At 36.8% G+C, this 21,229-nt stretch overlaps 1 protein-coding gene across 1 annotated transcript; it reads right to left on the bottom strand.

The window, feature by feature from the left end:
• Nucleotides 1-19,196: 19,196 nt before the first annotated feature.
• On the bottom strand, nt 19,197-19,721 carry LOC133829320 (uncharacterized). The gene has a single exon (XM_062259117.1). The coding sequence runs from the start codon at nt 19,719-19,721 to the stop codon at nt 19,197-19,199; it is 525 nt and encodes a 174-aa protein (XP_062115101.1).
• Nucleotides 19,722-21,229: the final 1,508 nt, after the last annotated feature.

Raw genomic sequence — 21,229 nt, 5'->3', positions numbered from 1 at the left:
GTTTGATCAGCTATAAGGGAAGGAAACGTTCTCCAAGATTGACCTTTTGTTAGCTACCACTAGTTAAGGATTAAAGAGGAGGACATACCAAAGACCGCATTCCGCATAGGGTATGGACACTATGAATTCCTGGTCATGTCCTTTGGATTAACCAATGCCCCAGCAACCTTTATGGACTTAATGAATAAGGTCTTTAGGGATTATCTAGATAAGTTTGTGATCGTATTCATTGATGACATACTGGTGTACTCTCAGTCAGAGGCAGAGCACGAGTATCATCTTCGCCTGGTACTACAGCGGTTGAGAGAGCAGAAGTTATATGCTAAATTCAGTGAGTGGGAGTTTTAGTTACCCCAAGTAACATTTCTAGGCCATATTGTCGGTAAGGAGGGGATTCTGGTGGACCCAAGTAAGATTGAGGCAGGAGAGATTGGCCCAGGCCGAGCAGTGTACCACAGGTTAGGAGTTTCTTGGGATTGGAAGGGTACTATTGGCGGTTTGTTGAGGGATTCTCCATAATAGCTACATTGTTGACCAATTTGACAAATAAGAAGACTAAGTATGTGTGGACAGATAGGTGTGAGAACAGTTTCAAGGAGTTAAAGTGGCGATTGATCACCACTCTAGTATTGAGTCTGCCGTAAGACAATGAGAAGTTTGTAGTTTACTGTGATGCTTCCAGATAGGGTTTAGGGTGTGTATTGATGCAAGCTGGAAATGTGATAGCCTAAACATCGAGACAGTTGAAGGAGTATGAGCAGAGATATCCCAAACATGATCTAGAATTGGCAGTGGTGGTATTTGCATTAAAAATTTGGAGGCATTACTTGTATGGCGAGAAGTGCGAAATATACACCGACCATAAGAGTTTGAAGTACTTCTTTACTCAGAAGGATCTAAATATGCGCTAGAGACATTGGATGGAATTGGTAAAGGATTACGACTGTGATATTCTATACCATCCTAGGAAGGCCAATGTGGTGGCCAACACGTTGAGTTGGAAGGGCCCAGATATCAGATAGGTTAGCTGAAGAGATGACTAGAGGAGGTATTGGGTTGGTAGTTGGTCAGCTAGCCAACATCACTCTATAGTCCACGCTCCTTGAGAGGATCAAGGAGGCACAAGGGGAGGATCCCCAATTGAGAGAGCTCCCAGAGGGTGTCTTAGCCGGAGTGGTTAAGGACTTTTCTATTTCGGAGATGGGTTTATTGATGTACAAAGGTTGGATTTGCATTCTGATGGATTCTAGTATCCGGTGAGAGATTTTAGATGAGTATCATACCACTCCCAATTCCTTACATCCGGGTACGACGAAGATGTACCAATATTTGAGAACCTTGTATTGGTGGCCGGGAATGATGAGGGATGTGGTGGATTATGTGGCCAAGTGTTTGACTTGTTAGCAGGTAAAGGCTGAACATCAGAGGCCAGCAGGGTTGTTGCAACCTTTAGGGATTCCAGAGTGGAAATGGGAGGATATCACCATGGACTTCGTGGTTGGATTACCGAAGACTATGGGACAACATGATTCAGTGTGGGTGATTATGGATAGGTACACCAAATCAACCCACTTTTTGCCTGTTAGGACAACTTATATAGTGGATCAGTATGTTGAATTGTATGTGAAGGAAATTGTATGACTACATGGGGCTCTGAGGTCGATAGTATCTGACAGGGATCCCACCTTCACCTCCAAGTTTTGGGAGAGCCTACAGAAGGCTATGGGTACACAGTTGCAGTTTAGTACCGCCTATCATCCCCAGACAGATGGATAGTCTGAGAGGACAATTCATATACTAGAGGATATGTTATGAGCTTGCGTAGTGGGTTTTGGGGGATCTTGGAGTATGTATCTCCCTTTGATTGAGTTTTCATACAATAATAGTTATCAGGCAACTATCGGGGTGGCTCCGTATGAAATGTTATATGGGAGGAAGTGCAGATCATCCATCCATTGGGATACGACGGGTGAGAGGAGTTATTTAGGTCCCGAGGTTGTTCAGAGGACCAATGAGGCGATTGAAAAGATTAGAGCTTGAATGCTCGCCTCCTACAGTCAGCAAGAGAGTTACTCAGACTTGAGACGCAGGAGCATAGAGTTTCAAGTCGCGGACCATGTGTTTCTTAGAGTTTCATCCTCGAGAGGGGTGAAACAATTTGGAGTGAGGAGCAAGCTGAGCCTTAGGTTTGTTAGCCCATTTAAGATTCTGGAACGGGTTGGAGAGGTAGCCTACAGATTGGCGATGCCTCCAGCTCTATCAGGGGTTTGCAATGTGTTTCATGTGTCTATGCTCCAGAAGTATGTATCAGATTCTACACACATGCTAAGTTACAAGAACTTGGACCTGGATCAAGGTTTATCGTATGAAGAGAAGTCAGTTTAGATTCTAGACCGAAAAGATAAAGTCTTGCGGAACAAGACCATTGCCTTGGTGAAAGTGCTTTGGAGGAACAACAAAGTGGAAGAGGCGACTTGGGAGCTTAAGAAGGATATGCGGGATCGGTATCCCGAGTTATTCAGGTAAATTTTGAGGACAAAATTTCTATAAGGAGGGGATAGTTGTAGCGTCCCAAATTTGGTAGTAGGGCTTAGGGCCTTGATTAGCATGCCAGGAGGGAAATAATTGATTTAATTATGCTAATATGTGAATTAAATGATTATGTGATTAGAAATGCATGTTTAGGTGTATTAAATATGCATGTGGGCCCCGTTTGGTTATTAGGGGCATATTTGTAATTTTAGTCCATTGAGGGAAAAATTGTGATATATGTGTGTATTGTGATTGATACCATGAGGGTGTGGTTATATACTTGTGATGTGTGATTCGAGATGGTCCTAGGGAGCAGATTAGCTAAATAATCACAACAGGGTCGAATACCTGGCTTGGGAGGAGCCTAAGGGTATTTTGGGAACATTGTTGGTGTTCGTGATTTACCAGGTAACAAGTAGTAATTTAGCGATTTTTTGGGCATGTTGGGATTAAATGAGGATTTATAGGAACACTCGAGGATTTAGTGGGATGTGGCTATTGACGGGATTGCACTTGGTGACAATAGAGGATTTAGGTTAGTCTTGAGGGCGTTTTGGACTTTTTAGGTAGGGGATAACCTTAGACCTTAGGCAGCAAAGACTCTAGAGTCACTTAGAAGAAAACAGAAGCTCTCACACTCTCTCTCTTTCTCACGGGTTTCTCTCCCTCTCTTGGTCCTTGGAGTGGTTATTGAATTTTGAAGGAAGTTGCCCAAAAAATTGAGGATTCAAGACTGGGATTTGTTGGAGAAAATAGGCTTGAAGACTTAGGGAATTACCTCAGGCCAGAACTATCACAGAGGTAAGAATCCTGTATTGAATTATCTAAGTATTTTGCTGTAATTTTTGGTATGATGGCCTAGGTTCAAGTTTGGTTGAATTTAAGTGTTGAGTTTAGGTTTTAGTTGAGCTTTTGGATGCTTGTATCAATTTTGTTGTTTGGATATGAATCCTAGGTTGAATTCTAGGATTAAGGCTCGAAATTGGTGAGTTTTAGGGAGGTTCGCTTGTAAAATGCATGGGGAATTATGGGTTTTGGGACTCGAGCCGCGACCTTGTTCATCAGGCCCCGCGGCCCGTTTGAACGTTTAGGCCTGGGGGCCTCAGAAACTTGCCTAGGCACCGCGGCGCAAGGTATAGTGCGCTGTGGCTCGTGTCCTTCAGCAGAGAGGGCTTTGCCCTCTGACTTGAGTGCGCCACAGTCCTTAAGGGCTGGGCTGCGACTCAAATGTGAAATAATGGCTGTTTGAGGGTTTTAGCTTGGGAACCCAAATGTTAAGGCTCGGGAGGGATTTTATTACCCGATTTAGTAGAATCCAAGGCCACGGAGGGTAGATTAATATTACGAAGTTCTTATTTGGTTTAGGGCTTGATGGATGGTTATTGTGAATACGTTGTGACTAGGTTTTCAACAAACCTTGGGTTAGGGGATCGTGCTTGGGATTGCGGTAGTCAATCGGCTCGGGACACAGATAGGAAAACTGTTGTACCCGTAGAGCAGGGCATGGCCCTATTGTTTGTATTTCAGGGCGTGACTCTATTGTTTATGTTTAACTTATGTGTGAATATCTATGAATGCTATGCTGTGTTATACATGTTTATGAGAGAACGGAGAAGGTCATGAATGGTGAAGGCCGAGAATGGTAAAAAGCCAGATACGGGAATGGGCCGGGAACGACGTTGAGCACACTGAGTGCAGGCTGCTAGGGCGAGACCCTCCAAGGGTGCTGTATCCACCCACTCGGTGAAGACCGCGAACCCATGGCCTGGTAAAGCACTTGGGTCGGCATAGGCCGCTATGTGTTTAGTTTGTTGACTATTTTGCTGTATATTTCTGGATTGATATGTGATATGTTATATGTTGAGTTTTATTGCTGGGCTTCGGCTCATGAGTGCTCTATGGTGCAGGTAAGGGCAAAGGAAAGGTCGACCCACCATGAGTACAGAGAGCATGGAGCGACGGGTACATGTTCGACCTACCTGACTGCCACAATCATGGTTATTTTGGGAATGTACTGTAATGAACTGCTTTGTCGCATTGGTCGACCGTATATATATTCTTGAGTTGTAATACATTTTCTAAACAGTATTTTGAGATCCCAACTATATAGCTTTTTATGATTTCAATGAATGTCCAAATCTTCTTCATTAATGTCATTAAACAAGTTTTATTTCAATTTAGTCACACTTTTAATCTAAAACCTCGATTTACGAGCTAATGACTCATTTATAACTCACATAGTAACGACTCTAAGGTAGTTGGGTATTAAATTTTTCCTATATCTTTACATGGGTGACATTCTCCTCATTGGCAACGATGTAGAGACATTGTCAAATGTAAAGAAGTATTTAGCCAAAAAGTTCCAAATGAAAGATTTGGGCGAGGCGAGCTATGTTCTGGGAATCCAAATCCTAAGGGATAGGAAGGAAAAGCTATTGGCACTTTCTCAAGCTAATTATATAGATAAGGTTCTTGAAATTTTCTCTATGGAGAATTACAAGAAAGTTACCGACCTGACATGGAATTACTCTTTACAAAGAGCAATTCCCAAAGACACCTCAGGAGGAAGAGGACATAAGAAAATATCCCTATTCTTTAGTAGTTGGGATTCTTATGTATCCTATGTTGTGTGCTAGGCCCGACATATGCTCTGTAGTAGGGACTGTGATTCGTTATCAATCAAATCCTGGTTTGGAACACTGGATTGAAGTAAAGCACATTCTCAAGTATCATAGGAGAACGAGAGATTATATGCTTGTATATTCAGGGGGTGAGTTAAACCCTATTGGATACACTGATTCTGATTTCCAATCTAAAAAAGACAATCGTAAGTCGACGTCTAGGTCAGTGTTCACTCTTGGTGGAGGAGTTGTGGTCTGGAGAAGCATTAAGCAATCTAGCATAGCTAATTCAACCTTGGAAGCCGAATACATAGCGACTTGTGAAGCAGCTAAGGAAGCGGTTTGGTTGTGGAAGTTCTACACTGATTTGGAAGTAATTCTAGATATGGATAAGCCATTATTCTTGTACTGTGACAACAGTGGAGTAGTAGTTAACTCCAAGGAACCAAGAAGCCACAAGAGAGGAAAGCATATAGAAAGAAAATACCATCTGGTTAGAGAGATTGTGCACCAAGGTGATGTGACTGTTATGAAGATAGCGTCAGAACAGAACCTAGCAGACCCTTTTACCAAAACGCTTACTGCAAATCGTTTATGGGTCATATATGTAACATGGGATTAAGGGAGATGCCTCACTTGCTTTGAGGGAAAGTGGGAGATTTTTAGGATTAATGTCCTAAAAGCATGTAAAGACATTTTATTGATTTAAATAAAAGTATTAATTTTATTATATTTGAATATTATAATTATGGTTTGAATTAATTATATAATAATATCAAGAAAATTCCTTATTCATTCATGAGAATATGATCTTGTATTAGTATGAGAGAATTAAAATCATATATAATGAATAAAATAGTCAGTAACATATTAAAGTAAGAAATCTTTAATGAATGGTTACTAGTACGGTTTACTAAGAATACATGATGCAAGTTATCTAGATTCAGATTGCTGAGGTCGATAGACATCTTAGTAAATGTATTGTATATAATAGAGATTCTATATGATAGGACCGATGATAATTAATTATCTTTATAAACTTACTGTTTGGCATAAATATTTAATTCTTATCATAATATATGATCATTTGTAGATCAATCTAAATCCTGAGTATTCATGAACTCCTATTTGTGTTTATTGGATCTTTTGATTAACTCATTAAGATTTCTTAGTATAATGAGGCTAATGATTTTTTTTTTTGGAGATTCAATGTCATGAATGGTTGGGAACATGATTTACAATAATGGAATCCATACTTTTCTAACAGATCGAATATTGGTTCCTTTAAGGGTTATTTCCGAAACTAAATAGTTATGGAGCTTAAATCTATAATTTGATTATAGATTAATTATTCGCTAGTGAATTAATGATACTTAAAGATCAAGAGGTAATTGAAAGGTAAAACGGTATTCTTTACCAATTCTAATTAACCAATAAATGGAGGACACAACTACATTTATTGATTATATTTCTATAAATACTGAGAGAGCGATTCCATATTTACAGTGGAGTAATCATGGAATTAATAAATAAGATTATTAGATGAAAGAGTTTAATTAATAATTTAATTTATTGGAGATTCGTATTATAGGTCCATGGGTCCCAGATCACATCTGTCCTACACTGTCAAGGGTAAGAATGCCAAAAGAAGATTTGTAGAGAGAAGGGCTAAAGATTTTCCACGACAAGGAAATAAATATGTGATAGTTATGGGTAATTGATTAATTATGAATGAATTAATTAATTAACTATATAATTTTTATTTTGAAAAACTATATGTTAAAATAAGTATTAATCATGTTTGGATTAATATAGAGAGAGATTAATAATTATCTTATTTATAATAAGATATTTATTTATTTGTTCATTTAAAACTGATATTTTAAGATAAAGTTAATTTTGAATTGACTGATATTTATTTTAGGATAAATATATTATCTTAAATATTAATTAAACAAGCAAATGAGAAAATTAAGGATAACCCTAATAGTGGTGCACAACACAGTTACTGTGCAGTGAGTGTGCGATGCCACTCAAGGATAGAAATATTCCTATTATTTTTAATTTCAAATTTATTTGTTTATTCAATTATATATTTAATTATTCTTTTTAAATATAATTTATATTAACTAATTAAATTGGTTATAGCTGATCAGTTTTATTTTAAATAAAATAAAGATGAATTATATAATGCCCCTAATTTCCTATCCTTATTAAAATACTAGTTTTAATAATAGTTCAAAAGATTTCATAACTTAGTCTGAAAACACACTGAAAATTTATTGGAAATACATCAGAGTTTGGATCCAATGTTTAAAACAAAAGAGAGTTTGATGCAGTCTTAAAAATAACTAAAATACATCCCACAAATAAATTAACATAAGAAAGACTCTAAGGCACTACGACATTCTGGATCGTTTCCTCATTCATTGGCTCCCCACAGCATAGATACATACTTATGGAAAAACTGACTCAGCTCACCATGCGTGCCAAAACAAGTCTATCTATTTTCTACATGCAAGGGGGAAAAGTAAGGGGTGTGAGATAAAAGCCCAATAAGGAAGTACATACATAGCATTCAAGCATAAGCGACATATCTTTTAAATTCATAACATGCTTTTCCTATAGCAACCATTGTCAATATAAGTCATAATTATAAGCATAAGATTCTTGCAATATAAGCATAATAGTGCATTGTCAGATCATATTCATAACATAAGATCATTTGCAACATACGCATAAGCAACTCAGCATAAGATTCATAAACACAAAATATAAGAACATCTGTGACACCCTCTTGGTCACTTCCATGACACCCTCTTGGCCATAATTCACCTGGCACTCTCTTGGCCATGATTTTCTTGGCACCCTCTTGGCTAGAATCTAGACACATCTACCTTTAATAATGCTGCAGCACTAGGTGAAGCAAACACAAACAAATCCATAAATATCATCATAACTAGATTTTATTCATAAACAAATACCAAAATCTGGCTCCATACATATCATCATAACTAGAGCACATTAAAAAACAATACATAAATCTAACTAACTTCCTTACCTCAAGTCCAAGCACAAAACCCAAACAGTACAAGACCACTTCCTCAAAATCCTAAACCTAGCAAGTACAATTTGGTCTCAATCATAATTCATACTCACACAAGCATATCACAAAAGTTTGCATGAACTTGTATACTTTCTAAGTGCCTTTGCCGAAACCAAAGAATTTCACAAAACTCATAATACATGGAATACCACTTATCGTGATACTATTTGTACATATAATCATAAATTTAATCACATAAGAATTAAACAAATCCAACTTGACATTCTAGACTTGGCCGAATATTATTAATATCAAATGACCAAATTTATTTCTTATTTTAACTTTATAAAATCATGGAGAATGATTTTACACTTTAATTTTTTTTTTGACGTGAAACTCCCTAGCTATGCCGAAACCATAGTTTATTTTAAAAGAAATGTGCCATTTTTATTTCCATAAAATAACAACAAAGTTTCATGTCATATGTAACACCTAATGTTACCAATTATTCTTGAAAAGTTACCAAAATATTTCCTTGTTAAAATTTCTATACTAGGCAGAAATGTACAAAATGTGACACTTTGTTTTACAAAACATTGGCCAAAACTCAGAGTAACAAATCATAATAATCATTTGGTAACTAACTCAAGAAAACCAAAATTTCTTTTTTATACATATGGGCCGAAAACTCTATAAAGAATGGGAAACTTAATTCTCCATTTAAATCTTATCATAAAATCATGACTTTTCATAGCATAGCATAAACTCATCAATATTTTTTACAAATTATAAAATCCTAATCATGCTCCCACCCAAATCATCAAGACAAGAATCACAGTACAACATGCTCATAAAATAAATAATAGTACAAAAAATCTAGCATGCATACTTATCAAAATTACAATATTAGGCATCACAAATATACTTAGCATGTTGCTACAGAAACACCAAAGCAAGGCAACAATTATCATCATATTATTAACAAACCTAGTATGCACCAACATATCTCAAAACAAAAACTATGAAAATATTTAACAACCTATATAGTAATCATTTATCCTCATGATTCATCTTACACAACATAATCACATAAAAGAAAAATGCCAAAACCCATAAACAACCTGTGGCTGAAAGCTATACCCCAAAAACGTACCCTTGTTTCCAATATTTTAATTAAAACGTAACATGTTTCAAATCAAGATACCATATCCACACATATGTTCATCATAGCGATAGTGCATACGTTATAAACATCATCATACGTTATAAACACATTTTCTCAAGTCAACATGTCAAAAATCATAAACAAAATATAACAACATCAAATCAACAAAGAGGTTAGAAATTCCCATTACCTTTCTTGATCGTGTTTAAGAACACAAAAAAAACCAATTCTTAAGTACCTAAAGAGTTTGAACCCCAACCTTATACTCCTTCTTTCTCTCTGTAAAGCGCGCCCTAATTTTATTCTTTTATAAACAAATGTCACTCGACTCATAGTTAATAGAGATATACCACTAAAAGGCCTTGATAAAACATGAAAATTGGGCCCAATAGTTGAAAAATAAAATAATGTGACTTTATGCAATAGTCAGAGATGAAATAAAGTTTTAAGTCCCACTGACGAAATTTAATTAAAAATCAAAACACAGGTTCTTTTATTCTTGGTGCTCAACTTGATCGTTGTTCGTTCATAAGACACCCCATGCCATACATACAAGACGTCAGAACTCCCCACATCACTGCGCGTGCCAAGGAGAAACACTATTGTTTATTTGAAAGGGGGAAAGTAAGGGGGTGAGCTAAAAGCCTAGTAAGGAAGTACAACAAAATCAAAGAAAACTCAAGAAGAACATGTATCGTAAAACTCATAGCAAAACATATCATCTTCACTCTCATAGTTTAAAATCATAAACAAAATCATAGTCATACATAACAATCACACATCATAAACATACTCTTTGTGGTCATGGCTCCTCTATTGTCCATGTCACATCTTAAGGCAACCAGTAAGACATAAGCTGGTGAGACCTCCTCTATAAGGTAAACAAGATCTCGGGTCCTTGAATAACATCGGTGCATCCGCCCTTTGAGTTGCGTCATATCCTTACTAACTCTTTTGTTGCATCGCGTTCAGCACGCTAGCAAACTTTTCTTTTCATTCATCATACAAGTGCATGTATCATAGTTCACATCAAAACATAGAAATTATACATTCCATAACACTTGACTTATCATAACATATCAAAACATAGAATTCCACTTTTCATACACTTGGCTTATCATGACCTATCAAAACATAGAATTTACACTTTCCATAACACTTTATTTCTTGCAACATAACAAGTCATATCTTTCATAGCATAATACATAGAAAATTCTATCTAACTTCCTTACCTCAAGTCCAAGCAAAGAAAAGTGTTAAAACGTCACAACGAGCCTATTATCATAATCAAATGTTCGTCTTTGAAATCACGTAAGAATACTCATGCCCAACATACATACGCCACGTGTGAATGGGCTATGCACACGTGGCACACTACAATTACAAACATACAATAATTCCACATAAAATTATAAAAGAATAAGACTAATTCTACCAATCAATCCTTCATGGTTACAAAATAAAAATCATATGTTTGAATAATAGGCGTATGTTTGAACGTAAAAATACACTTGCACGTAACATGCATACGTGGGAGTGTTCTTAAAGTTTAACGTTTAAAGTCGAGAAATTCTACATGCTCATTTCATTGCCTTTTCTTAAAATTCAGCAAGCATAAATAATTTACCACTTAATTATTACTTCATTATTTCTTTTAACCACATATTTGTCATTCATACACTTTATTACAGAAATTTAATTTACAATAATTTATTAGCTTTTAATTTCTCATAAAATAATAGTCCCATTTATTAATAAATAACAATTAAAAGAATGTGACAAAAATAATAACAATTGAATTTCTTGATCACCCTTAGGAAAATAATTTTACTTATCATAAAAAATGCATAATTATAAATGTGAAAATACATTTTTAAAGTGTGGAAAAATCACATTTTTTATATATAAAATCTAAGACTTAATTTATTTGAGTATATGCTTTACTCATCTTAATTAAAAGATATTTTCTATTAATAAACCAAAAATAATTCCACCAAGCATTTTATTTAATTAAGTTCACATAATTGAATTAAAACCATATTCTTCCACAAAATAAATAAAAAACAAATGCATGCTTTTGATCTAAGAAAATACAATATTAACATGTGTAAATCACTTTTTTTGTTGTCTTGGTTTTAAAATGTGCATTTTAAGTCATAGCTTGCTTTCTTACCAATTAATTTACAATTTACCAATTTAGAGTTAACAAAATTCAGCAAGCATACATTTGCCTAAATATGTTCTCAATCATGATTAATCATTAACCTAACATGTTTTATACCCATTTAATGTATTTTAATATTACCATTAGCATGCAACAAACAATTAACTCATCTTAAATCACACTCACAAGACCGAAAACTTCATGACACAAGTCATGAAAATAATACCAATTAACCTATTCCAAATCAATAGTTTTAATATTAGCCACAAGGAACAACATAAAATCATCATTCAAGAATTATGCCTATGCCGAAAATTACATAGCATGTTTCAAATCCTTATTGTTTTCAAAACTCAAAGTTAAATCCTAGCATATTTCTAAGATTACAAGTGACAACAAGGTAGGAAGGGAATTAAAGCCAAACATGCAAGAAGGTAAGAAGTCCTAACATGTTTCTACTTTCAAAACAATGAACATACATGAAACAAAATTAGTACTACACATAAGCACCCTAGGTTGCAAAAAAAAAAAAAAAAACGTAAGCACAACACATACAAAACATATGCCTACTTCCATAAGAATGCTTATCAATCAAAAGACTCAATAGCAAGAGTCCCAAAACATGCATTAGGCCGACTATGCACCATCCAAAATCCCTCATATCATGATCATGTATCCTCTCAACAACAACCATCATAGCATAACAAGAATCAAAATACAACAAAACCACCACAAGGCTAGAAATTTCATATCATTCCATACTCCAAAGCCAAAATTCAAGATCAACACCAAATCAATCAAAATGAGAGAGAATCCATCACCTCTCTTGATTGTGGAATCAAGAATACAAGAGTGACAAGAACCCTAGATTACAATCACCTTCAATATCGTATCACCATATTCAAACCACAAGCAAGGAGAAAAAGCGCGACTTAGCAATGAGAAGAAGAAACATACTTAGAGGAATAAATCAAAACCAAAAGCAAAAACGCTATGATCCAAGTAATTACCCTAGGGATTTCAAACCCTAATCCCTTCTTTCTTCCTTCTTCTTTTCCTCTTCTCCTAGCCTCACGAGAACTTCTCTCTTCTTTCTCTCTCTAGGATTCAGCAGCCACCACAAATGAGCCTCCCAAAACTCAGTTGTTTCTCTTCTTGACCTAGTCGAACCCTTTGACTCACTTGCCCAAAAATGGCTCCAATCTTTCCCCAATTCCCTCTCCCAAAATCCATGAAATTGACAATTATGGCTTGATTGGATTGTCGTAGAATTGAAACTTCCCTATGCATTCACACTAACTTGGCTGAGCACCCATTGCCTCTCCCTTCCTCTTTATACACGACCACCTAAAGATAAATCACATCCTCTCCACTCAATCCTTCCTTTCCTTATTTAATTCAATCATCAAGTGTTACTTCACCCAATTTGTCTCCTTATCTACTTACCTTTAATTTCCACCAAGGAAAAATATGATAAAATAAATAATTAACTAGAAGAGTTTTCTCACTTCTAATGCTCACTCACGCCCCTATCTCTCTAGTTCTGTCCTTTTTATTTTATTTTTCATTTATTAAATAAATAAAATAAAAAGAAAATTATGCATAGGAAAACTATTGCATGCTCACCAAGCAACCATGCACATGCACACACACAAGTGCTCAAGTGCATCTCAACTAACCATGCACCTCGGTGCATACAACCAAAACTCACGAGCATGCATATTAAAATATTTAAATAAAACAATTAACAAATTGAATTTACATAATTTCTACCAAACAATTCAAACATTTAAAAATAATTTCTTAACATTTAACAATTAATAATTAAATATCTCAAAAAATCAATTAATTTTTTTTGGTGCGCTACAATATACCCTCCTTAAAAGGAATTCCATCTTGAAATTCTTTCTTACCAAATAACTTAGGGTATCTTTCTCTCAATTCTTCCTTTAGCTCCCATGTTGCTTCTCTTTCTGTGCTATTCTTCCACTTGAACTTAACTAATGGAATCCTTTTGGATCTAAATTCCTTGATTCCTTTTTCGATGATACACTCTGGTTATTCATCGTAACTTAGGTCTTGCTTCAGCTATAACAACTCATAACTCAGAACATGAGAGGGATCCGACACGTACTTACGCAACATCGAGACATGAAAGACGTTATGCGTTTCAGCTAGTTCTGGGGGCAGTGCTAAATGGCACAACTTGCCCAACCCTATCCAAAATCTCAAATGGACCTATAAATCTTAGGCTCAATTTCCATATCTTCCCAAAACACATAACACCCTTCATTGGCGAGACTCTCAAGAACACAAACTTGCTAACTGAAAACTCGGTGTCCCTTCTCTTAAGGTCGGCGTAGCTCTTTTTCCTACTTTGAGCGGAAAGTATCCTTTGGCGAATCTTCTCAATCGCCTCGTTGGCTTCCCTAACCGCCTCGGGGCCTAAAATCTGCTTCTCCCCAACCTCATCCCAGTGTAAAGGAGATCTACACTTGCGCCCAAAAAGAATCTCATAGGGAGCCATCCCAATAGTGGACTAATAGCTATTGTTATAGGAGAACTCCATGAGGGGTAGATATCGAATCCAAGACTTCGAAAAGTCCAACACACAACATCTCAACATATCTTTTAGGATCTGAATAGTCCTCTCAGACTGGCCATCGGTCTGGGGATGAAAAGCGATACTGGACTTCAACTTTGCGCCCATAGCTTTTTGCAATCCCTTCCAAAAGTTCGATTTGAACACTGACCCTCGATTAGAAATAATCGACTTTAGAACCCCGTGAAGTCTCACTATCTCGCTCACATTCAACTCTGCATACTGATCCATTGAGTAGGTGGTCTTAACTGGTAGAAAATGGGCAGACTTAGTGAGCCTTTCCACTATAACCCAAGTGGAATCATGCTATTTTGTGGTCCTAGGTAACCCTACTACAAAATCCATTGCTATATATTCCCATTTCCATTCCAGAACGTAGAGTGGCTGAAGTAGCCTGGCTGGCCTTTGGTGTTCTGCTTTGACTTATTGACATGTCAAACACCTGACAATAAACTCAACAACATCATTCTTCATTCCAGGCCACCAATACAACACTTTGAGGTCTTGGTACATCTTTTTCGACCCTGGATGTAATGAATAGGGTGTTAGCCATACAAATATTATCCTTATATTGCAGCAATCTACTGTTAGACATAGTGAAGTCATCGCTACCAATTTCCTGTACCAAAGCCTCTTGCTTCATTAGGTCTTCATCCACCTTTTGCCTTTCTCTAATCTGTTCCAATAGGGAGGACTGTAGAGTGAGGTTTTCTAGGCCTCCTGTTACTAACTCAATACCGACATTTATAATCTCTTTCTACAGATGTGTATCTATTGTGCTCAGAGCTGAGACACTCCCATGTCCTCGTCTACTCAATGCATCAACCACCACGTTGGCTTTGCTTGGGTGGTATAGAATCTCACAATCTTAGTGTAATGACCTGACTAATTCTAAGACCTCAGACCATTAAAAACTATTAATACATAACTACTATTTTGGAATACATTCAAGAGATAATAGAACTTTACTATAAAAATCCAAAATATGGGATCCCATTATTATTTACATAAAAACATTGAAGAAAACATAACCTTTAATTAATTGTTCAAAAACTAATTGCGGAAAAATAAGTACATAAATTGAAAAGACTAAAAAATATAAACTTCATCATCGATCTTCCAGCAGTCCATCCATTCAGTCCATCCCCAATACACATGCCAAAGCTGCCATGAATCCATCTTGCCATCCAAGCTTATTTTCCTGCACCATCTAAAATAAAAGGAATGAGCCTAATACCCAACAAGCAAAATCTACTAAAACATAACATAAATCATAAGACTAAAACACATACTATAAAACATATAACGTAAAAAAAACATATATCATATAAACATAGGACTACAATATTAATGGCCATTAACTCATTACCGTAGTATGTGATAAACCATCTAGTTCCTCAGTCTACTAATCGAGGTAGGTTAGATCACAAAATAGTATATGATAACCCATCTAGGTCCTCTGTCTACTAATCGAGGTAGGGTAAATCATAACTCTAATTTACAATAATGAAAAAAAATCTTGGGTTTTGATTTGCTATCTAAGCAACTATAATATCCAAGCGACTATAACATAAAACATATTCATATACATATATAACATAGCACTATAACATATCATATCATACAAACATATCATAGCACATATAATCTAACCTATTTTCCTGACCAAAAACTGGGATATTGGAGACAAGAACGGGATTAGAAAACTCCTAAAACCAACAGTAAGAATCATAAGTTTCTAAAGAAATGGAGAGAAAAAGGAGATCTAAACCATCAAGATAGAAACTTACCGAAAAACCTTAAGTTTCAAGAAACTTAAACACCTAACCAAAAGCCATAAAATCAAGTTAGGATCTAAAAGAAAATGAAAGAAAAGAAAAGAACTATAATGAACTAAATTTGAGGATAAGAATACCTTGGATAGTCTAGGACTTTGATCTACACCTCAATACCGAAATGTCACTCTATCTTATTTCCCAAGTGTTTAGAAAAAGCTTAGATTGAAAAGCTTTTAAATCCATAAACCCTAGTGTTTTCTCTCTAGAATAAACTTAGCAGCTTGGAGGCTCTGAAGAATGCTGGAATGATGAATGAAATGGCTGAGTACTATGTCCTATTTATAGAGTTCAAGGAGTGAAACTAACCCCTTTTAAAAAGAATAAATAAATGAATATAAATTGAATAAATTTGAATTTTTAGTTCAACAGATGCCTAGAACTCAGTCAAAAACGTTCAAGAGCAAGTCCAAGTTGTTGAGGGTTGTTTTAAGCTCGAATTACACGAAGTTTCAAAAATGCCACCAAGGGCCGATATATCGCCCCCTACAAGCGATATATCGCCCACACCTATGCCCCGAGCCTTCGTGGTTTCGTTCGTGCAAAGTCGACGTGTTTTTCGTATCAACCTTAGGCGACATATCAACCCCTATAGCTGCGATATATCGGCATACACTGATATTTTAAACACATTTTTTCACATTTTCAACGCACTTGAAGTTTTTTCAAACAACTTTGAATGAGTAAAACGTGATCCTAACAGTTGCTGGAAGGTTCTAGAGCTTCTAGATCTATCTTTTATTAATTTATTAATCTAAAATCCTTAAATCCTTAATAAACATGCATGTGACAAGTGTCACGTTCTTAATTATTCTATCTAAACTTTAGGTTATAATAAATAATATTTCTAGGACCAGCTATATTAATCAAACCTTATGTTAAAATTAATATTTCTAAACTATAGGTTAAACTTGTAAAATCCATAACTATTTCTATGAGTTTCCAACTAAATCCCAGCTTGAACCAATAATAAAAAAAAAATTAAAATACTACAAGCTAAGTAAAATTCCGAGACGCTACACGTAGTCCTTTACTAAGTCCAACCACCTTTGTTGTCTTATATTAAGCTCTTACTGAGTGAAGAAGTACTTTAGACTTTTGTGATTGGTGTAAATTTCACACTTATCCCCATAAAGGTGATGTCTTCATATTTTCAACGCAAACACCACTGCTGCTAACTCAAGATCATGGGTGGGATATCTCTGCTCATAGACCTTGAGCTGTCTTGAGGCATAGGCTACCACCTCCCCATTATGAATCAACACGCAACCTAAACCATTCTTATATGTGTCACTATACACCACAAACTTCCCGCCTTTTGTGGGAACACAAAGGGTAGGTGTAGTGATCAACTTATCCTTCATAGTGTAAAAGCTTTCTTCACACTTCTCCGTCCATGTGAACTTTTTGTGTTTGTGGGTTAAGTTGGTCAAGGGTGTGGCAATCTTATAAAAACCCTTGAAAAACTTCCAGTGATAACTTGCTAACCTTAAGAAGCTTCGTACCTCTGAGGCATTCTTGGGTTGGGGCCAATCTTTAATGGCCTCGATCTTTACTGGATCCACTTCTATTCCATTCTTGGACACTATATTTCCTAGGAAGGTCACTTATTCCAACCAAAATTCATACTTAGAGAACTTAGCATATAGTTAATGCTCTCGTAGTTTATTGAGCGTCAACCCCAGGAGCTCCTCATGCTCTTCCTTAGTATTTGAGTAGATAAGGATGTTGTCTATAAACACCACTACAAATTTATCCAAGTAGTCCACAAGTACTCTGTTCATCATGTCCACGAATGTCGCTGGGGCATTAGTGAGTCCAAAAGACATCACTAAGAACTCATAATGTCCGTAGCGAGTTCTGATAGTTGTTTTAGGAATATCTTCTTCCTTCACTTTCAACTGATGGTACCCGGATTGCAGATCAATCTTTGAGAACACTGCTGCCCCTTGCAGTTGATCAAAAAGGTCATCTATCCTGGGAAAATGATATTTGTTCTTGATCGTGACCTTATTGAGTTCTCGGTAATCGATGCACATTCTCATACATCCATCCTTCTTTTTCAAAAACAGGACTGGTGCCCTCCATGGCGAATGACTAGGTCGTATGAACCCCTTGTCCAACAATTCTTGTAGCTAGGTCTTGAGTTCCTTCAACTCTGCAAGTGTCATTCAGTAGGGGACTTTCGATATTGGTGTTGTTTCTGGTGCAAGTTCGATCATGAATTCGATTTCTTTGTCTGGGGGTAAACCTGGTAAATCCTCAGGAAACACTTTTGAAAACTCACAAACAATGTGGAAATTTTTTGGTTTCAACTCTGTCTCCTTAGATTTATCAACCGCATTTTCCAAATATGCTGAACACCCATGCTGCATCATGTTCCAAGTCCAATTCCAATATAATGGGTGTACGAAATCCCGTCACTTCTCCTTTACAAGAAAATAGTTCTACTTCCTCCGGTCTGAGCTGCACAATATTTTTCTGATAGTCTATCGTTGCTCCATATTTGGCTAACCAATCCATGCCAAGTATGGCGTCATATTCTGGTATTTCTAACTCTATGAGGTATGTTGGGCACTCTCTGCCCTCAACTATTATAGAAGCTGACAGTAACCACCTAGTTGATGACATAATGTCTCCTGATGGTAACATGGTACTAAAGCTATGCTCAAACAGTTTACAAGGGATACCTAGTTTATCAATTATATTCATAGTAACATAAGAGTGAGTCGCTCCATAATCAATGAGGACTCTACATATCATACCAAAAATAGGGAGCTGACCTGTGACAACGGTGTTACTGTTGGCTGCTTCCTTTTGGGTCAATGCAAAGACTCTTGCTGGCACTAGATTGCTATTACTGCCCTGCCCTGCTCATGCTTTCCACTGTGGGCAATCTTTCTTCAGATGGCCTGTCTGACTGCACTTGTAGCACTTGTTGGTGCTAGCCTAGCATTTCGCCAAATGTCGACGCGAGCATTTAGGGCAGCTGAGGTGCTTAACTTTGTTGTTCTAGTAATTTCTGCGGTTACAGTCATTGTTGTGACTGTTATGGATGCTGTGGTGGTTATTATTATTGTGATTGTTGCCATTTGTGGCCGGGGGTCTAGGCCTTTTGTCATTGCCACTGCTCTGTCCTTCATGGGCCTTCCTCTTGTTGCCCTCATGGAAGCCCTTATTTCTATTGGCCTCTCTTCTTGCAGCATTGTCCTTCCATATGCGGTCCTCCAATTACTCTGCTTCAAGTGCCTTGTCCAAAACCTCAGCGTAACTAACCACCTCAGCATTGGTCATCTTGACATCTCTAGCAATCATATGCTTAAGTCCCCTCATATACCTTTGAACCCGCATGGCCTCAGTTAGTACTATTTTAGGTGCAAACCTAGCAAACCTGTCAAACTTCTGAGTGTAATTGGTGATGAAAAGGTTCCCTTGAACCAAAGTCATGAACTCATCCACCCTGGTTGCCAATATAGCTGCACTGTAGTACGTTTTGCCAACTTGAAAAAAATCTGCCCAGGTCATAGTGTTCAAGTCACGAGTCTGTTTCACCACATCCCACCATATCCTTGCATCCATCTTGAGTAAGTGAGCTGCACACAAAACCCTTTGATGGTCGTTTAGCTCCATGTGGTCAAAAATGGCTTCTACTAACTTCAACCAATCTTCTACTTCCATAGGTTCTGCTTTCCCTTCAAAACTAGGTGGAGCTTGCTTCCTAAATCGTTCATAGACTGGATCGAAACTGTAAGCCATTGGCAATGGTGCATGTGGTGGTACTGGAGGCTCAAGTTGTGCCAACGGTACTTGCGGCGCTTGGGGTAATTTTCTGGCTTGGGCCAACTTCTCGTCCCTCTGTCTCAACTAGTTCCCTCAATCTTGCTATCTCTGCAGCCAAATCCACAGCTGGTGCAATTGTGGCTGCTGGTTGGGCTGGTGGCATCCTTGGGTCAGGTATTTCTACAACATTCAAATTTGCAAAGGCACTTCTTCCTCGGCCTCTACCCCTTCCACCTCTTGTTCCTCTTCCTCTTGAAGACATTATGAAATTTTATGTCACCAAAAGAAAATTATATGAGGAGATAAAACACATAGTGTTTTTGGTTGCTTAAAGCCAATCATGAAAGTTGTCATACATACATCCACACAACATTTAGAGCTTGCAAGAGAGAGAAATATAAAACTATAATATCCAAAGTTTTCTCAAAATTACCCCATAATCAAACATCCAACAAAGTATCTAAATAAAAGCATAAAAAGAATCCATAGGTTTTTAAGGGTTTTTAAAAGAAGTCCCATTTTATTTAAATATGATTTATTGGTGAAAATTTGAGACGGATTCTAATCCTCGTTCGTGGACTCATCCCTTGAATCATAATCAAAAATGTTTTTTGAGATGTGGAAGTAGTCAGGGGCGCTAGCCATCGCCCTTATCCCGACACTCATTTTTGTGCCATTTCCCCTTCCATGTCATGGTCTCGTAACGTTCCTCCATCTCTCCGTCGTCATTCTTGACTATGACTGCCTCTAAACGATTGAAATCGTAATTGTCCACGAGATCGTAAATAGTGTACGTGATAGTGTCGAAGTCCAAGTTGCCCTGGACGACGTCGTGACATGCTATGGTCAACTGAAGGAGAGCCTCAAGATATATTGACAGTGATTCCCTCAACATCCAGTATTGCTCAATGGGCCAAAGCAGCGCTCCCCTTTTGTTAATCATTCCCTGAATACGCTCGCATACTCCTATAGTCATCTTAGGTACTACGATCCTCCAATTCTCATTCTCCTCGTCGATTTGCACTTTAGGTATAGAGCAGATCTCCTTAAGCAACTAGTTCATAGTGGTCCTAATGATAGGAGACATATTTCTATACTGCAATCACAAAACTAAAAATTTAAAATGGAGAAAACAAATAACAATTAAAGCAAGTACATACGACACGGTGAGGTGAGATTTTCCCATCTTTAGCATGTATGGGGCGGGTCCTTGGAAACATGAATGACCGAATCTGATATCATTTGTAAAGTGCGCCCTAGTTCTATTCTTTAAAAAACAATGACACTATACTCATAGTTAATAGAAAAATACAACTTTAAGGAAAAACTCAATGGGGCCTTGATAAAATGTGCCAATTAGGCCCAATAGTTGAAAAATAAAATAATGGGTCTTTATGAAATATTCAGAAATGAAATAAAGTTGTAAGTCCCACTGACAAAATTTAATTAAAAATCATAACACAACCTCTTTTATTCTTGGCGCT

Source organism: Humulus lupulus, chromosome 1, assembly GCF_963169125.1.
Source record: "Humulus lupulus chromosome 1, drHumLupu1.1, whole genome shotgun sequence".
In the NCBI taxonomy this organism is placed as follows: domain Eukaryota; kingdom Viridiplantae; phylum Streptophyta; class Magnoliopsida; order Rosales; family Cannabaceae; genus Humulus; species Humulus lupulus.
This window is presented reverse-complemented; position numbering and strand designations above follow the sequence as displayed.